General features: G+C 42.8%; 1 protein-coding gene across 1 annotated transcript; it reads right to left on the bottom strand.

Moving 5' to 3' along the window:
• Positions 1–3,870: 3,870 nt before the first annotated feature.
• Positions 3,871–4,401, bottom strand: LOC102866313 (60S ribosomal protein L18a-like). The gene has a single exon (XM_006886710.1). It carries the CDS (start codon positions 4,399–4,401, stop codon positions 3,871–3,873), a length of 531 nt encoding a protein of 176 aa, XP_006886772.1.
• Between the last annotated feature and the right edge of the window lie 253 nt (positions 4,402–4,654).

The raw sequence follows: 4,654 nt of genomic DNA, 5'->3' as shown, positions 1-4,654 counted from the left end.
CATTGGATTTGACTGGCACAGGAGGAGATTGCCCCACCTTTTCTAGCAGATCATCTAGTGGATTTGAACTGCATGCCTTTGGGATTGCAGTGAAGCTTCATGCCACTAGGCCACCAGAGCTCCCCTCATAAACTTTATAGTAAAGGATCAGCAAAATAAGGGAAACCCTCAATGAGATATATTGACACCATAGTTACAACAATGGACTCTAATGCATAAGACAAAGCAATATTTAATTCTGTGTACAGGTTACTAGAAGTCAAAGCTGACTTGACATCAACTAACAACATCTATAAACCAATGAATGCCAGGGATTGCTAGAAACTACTAGAAGAAACTGTAAGATACAGGAATAGGTCTTCTCATAAAGACTTTGGAAAGAGCATAGGCCTCCTGACATGGTACAAACTTTCAGATCTTGGACTGTGAGAGACAATAAATGAAACTTTGTGGTACTTTGTTTTTATGGTAGCCCTAGGAAATAAATAGAAGTTATTAAATAGGATAAATGATATGACAGGAATACTGATCCCTATCTCAGTGTGGAGACTCAGGTAAATGATTGACTCTAAGCTCCCTATCTCTGCTGGCTGCTAGGGTCTGCTCCAAAGTTCCACCTGCTAGTTTGCTTGACTTCCTAGGTTTTCTAAATTTATTGCTTTAGTTCCACTGGTTCTGATCATTCCAGGTTTTTATTCACTGACTGCATGTCAAATTCTATCTACAGGAATGTGCAAAAATGTCCTGTTCATAATGGTGTAAATACCACTTGAATAATATGCTTAATATCAAACCCACTGACATTAAGTTGATTCTAACTCGTGGTGACCCTATACGACAAACTAGACCTGTCCTGTCAGGCTTCCAAAGTTATAAATCTTTAGAGAAGTAGACTGCCTTATCTTGCTTTGTTAGAGTAACTGTTGTGTTCAAACTGCTGACCTTCGGAGTAGCTGTTGAGCTCTTTAGCTACTGTACAGCTTGGGTACCTTGGACAATATATTAAAAAACATTGAGATTTAAACTCACTATGACTGAGTTGGTTTTAAGTCACAGTGATACTCCATTGAGTTTCTAAGGAGATTGCTCATCCTTTTCCTGTGGAGTTGATGGTGGATTTGAACTCAGAGCCTTTGAGTTAGCAGCACTACCTGTTATGGACTCTGCCACCAGAGTATGCTAGATAATATAAACTCAAACTTGTTACTATTGAATCAGAACTGACTCAATGGGTTTACAGAAGTTATAAATACCATAGAGGAGATAGTCCACCTTTCTCCCTTGGAGCCATTAGTGAATTTGAAGCACCTGCCTTTGGTTTGGCAGTGCAACTACTTATGCACTAGGCTACTCCATTTCCCTGGAAAAATATAGGGGACCTCGATTTATCACTATAATAATAGTTTGTGTGACTGAAATACTCATTGTATAATAATGCTGCTACTTTTCAGCAGAGAAATTTATCAGACAAGGAACAAATAACAATTCAGAAGACCAGATAACTTTTTTTTTCGTGCTTTGAATTCAGTAAGACAATGAACAAAAATTAATAGCTCCCAAATACGGTCCATAATCAGTGTCAAATTATGAAGGTAGTTATGTGGAAATAGGTTGAACTGTGTGTTCCCAAAAGATATACTGATATCTAAACCCTGTGCTTTGTTTGGAAACAGAGTTATAAAAGATGTTGTCAGGTTAACATGAGGTTATAATAAGTAAGCAAAACACAAATTTTGCCCAAGCCCTCTGGTGTCAAAATGAATCTAACTCATAGAGATCCTATAAGACAAGCACAACTGAACTGCCCTACAGAGTTTCCAAGGCTGAAAATCTTTAAGGGAGTAGATCGCCTCATCTTTTCATGGAGTGGCTGGTGGGTTTGGAGCAGCTACTTGACTCAAACCATTAATAAATAACAATCCTATATAACTGGTGGCCTATTTGACTGGTGAGCTATAATTCTTTCTGGCCAAGTGGGTACAGGATTGTGTTGGCAATCTAAAGGCAACTGCTTTGAATTCACCAGCTGCTCTGTAGGAGAGATAAGGGCAGTTTCTTCCTCTGTGATTTACAGCCTTCGAAAACCATCTAAAGGGTCAGCAATGACTCCACAGCAATGAATGAGCCAATGATATGACTGGTATCTTTGTAAAAGAGCCGAGGAGACATACAGGCAGGACAACAAGAGGAAAGAGACCATGTGGTATACTGGTGATAAGCCAAGCAATGGCTGGAGCTACCAGAAGCTGAGCGAACAGCAAGGAACAGAGTCTGTCTCAGGACCTCAGAAGGAATCAATGTGGTGGCACCTGGTCTCACACTTTTGGTCTCCAAAACTGAGAGACAATGCCTTTCTGTCTTTATAATCCACCTCATTTGCGGTATTTTGTTCCAACTGCAACTGCCCTATGAAACCAATATATGTGAATTTTGTGGTCTTTCCCAGATCTTTGTTTCTGGCACCCTTTCAAGTTCAACTGCCCTTACAGTTCTAGAAGCCACTGTTTGTAAATAGTTGTAGCAGTACTGTCAACTTTGGCATCCACCACCTATTGAAATATAGGTGTTTGATTTCTCAGGATACAGTCTACCGTACTATGCTTCTGCATATACATTCTTTTTCAACATAGCTCTTCCATACTTTAGCCTGAAGGGCTATGTCCTGAGTAATGAAATACTACAATCTGATTAAAGAACTAAGAAGAGCTGTAGCTTCTTCTACTTTTTGCGCTGTCAGATGTGAAACGTTATTTTCTGGGAGAATGTAGTAAGATTGGCACCAAGCTAGGCACAAGAATAGAAAAAAATAATATAAGATCTTTCTTCCACCTACTGAGCCAAATTTCAGCATCTCGAGCAGTTTAAGTATAGCAAGTGTGGCTGAGGACAAATATCCATGAGGCCCAGAGGATAAACTATTGACTTGGAGTAAGGGAGAAATGGTAGCATCTGATATGGGTTTTGATCACTGAATGGGGAGTTTCCAGGTGAAGAAGAGATCTGGGAAAGAGAATAGTGGGCAGAAGGGAAAGCATATTTTTATTGAGGGTGGACCATTATTGTTGTTGCTGTTGTTATGTGGCATTGAGTGGCTTGCAACTCATAGTAACCCTATGAACAACAGCTTTGAACCCTGCTCTATCCAAAGCCAACCTTATTGTCTGTGACACACCTACTCCATTATCCCAGTCACTGAGTCAATCCATCTCATTGAAGGTCTTCCTCTCTTGCGCTGCCCCTCCCCCTCCCAAGCCTGACGTCCGTCTCCAAGGACTGGTCCCTCCTTACAACTTGCCCAAAGTAGGTCAGACAGAGCTTCAGAATCTTTGCTTTCAAGGAACAGCCTTGTTTCACCCTCTCAAGGATGAATCTATTTGTTCTCCTAGCAGTCCATGATATATTCAATACTCTTCTCCATCACTATAGCCTAAAGGCATCAGTTCTCTTTCAATCATTCCTAATCATTGTCTAGCTTTCTGATGCATAGGTTTAGCTATTAGGAGGGCTGCAGAGTGTAGTTAGCTGGCAGTTTAGGCCAGATTTATAATGGCCTTTTAACATGTGCAGATTCTGGACTGAAGCAACCACAATTTTTAAGCAAAGGATGATCAAATTCTTCTAACAGTGAGGCTCTGGGAGACAGACTGGTCATACAAGGTGGCAAAAGGGCAAGCCCAAGATGGTGAGCCTTGGACTCTGGGTGGAAGAAGGAACTCTGAGGATGTTCTTACAGAGAATGGACAGGGGTTTTGTGAGAGAGAGAGAGAAGGGACTTCTTCTTCTTCTTCTTTTTTTTTTTTTTTTTTTTACCCAGCGTCAATCCCCAAGGCGTTTTATTGTGCAAACTGGGATGAGGCAGAGGGGCTGTGCCTAGAAGAAGGTGTTGGGCCGCTTGGTGGTGAACCGTAGCTTGTGCTGGCGACGCAGGACCCGGTGGGGCAGTGGGAACTTGATCTTGGAGTCATGGAACTGCTTGACTGCAGGTCGGCGGCACTTGTTGGCTGCGATCTCCTCCACCTTCATGATCTGGATAGAGTGGGCCCTGGCACGATGCTGAGCGCCCATGTCGCGGTAGCACTGGGTGACAGCTCCTGCGGTGGTCAGGTCACGGTATTCCCGGTACATGTTGTGGGTCCCACTGCGGGAGTCGTAGCGCAGCCAGATGCCAAAGTTCTTCACGCGCAAGGGGGTCTTCTCAAACACCTGTCCACAGTATACAATTTCCCCAGAAGATTTCTTCATCTTCTTCAGCTGTGACACAAAGTACCAGAAGCGGGACTTGGCAACAACATGGTTGGGGGCAAAGATGCGCATGCGGTAAAGTGGTGGAGTCCGACACTTGGGGGTGGGCAGGCAGCGCCCCACCACTTTGTACTCACGAAGTGTTCCCGAAGCCTTCATTGCGACCTCTCTGCGCTCGCCACGACCCGAAAAAGGAAAAATCGGACTTACTCTTCTTATGTGAGTGTAAGGATAGATGATGGTCCTGCTGCCCCTGAAAAGAGACTACAGGCTTTTACTCAGTTGGAAAGGATCCCAGACCTATCTGTCTGCCTTCTCTACTTTTTACCGCTCATCTGAAGCTATGACTTGAATTGTTTTATCATTAACGAGGCCATATCAGTGTACACTATGTCTTAAGCCAGTTGTCTTT

The sequence above is a fragment of the Elephantulus edwardii genome, unplaced genomic scaffold (assembly GCF_000299155.1).
Source record: "Elephantulus edwardii isolate Elephantulus edwardi_28Jun2011 unplaced genomic scaffold, EleEdw1.0 scaffold00051, whole genome shotgun sequence".
Classification (NCBI taxonomy): domain Eukaryota; kingdom Metazoa; phylum Chordata; class Mammalia; order Macroscelidea; family Macroscelididae; genus Elephantulus; species Elephantulus edwardii.
Note: the sequence above shows the minus strand (reverse complement) of the source record. Positions and strands in the feature narration are given on the sequence as shown.

Excerpts from the sequence above, each read along its gene's own strand:
- LOC102866313 (XM_006886710.1), bottom strand. The coding sequence starts at position 4,401 with ATGAAGGCTTCGGGAACACTTCGTGAGTACAAAGTGGTGGGGCGCTGC.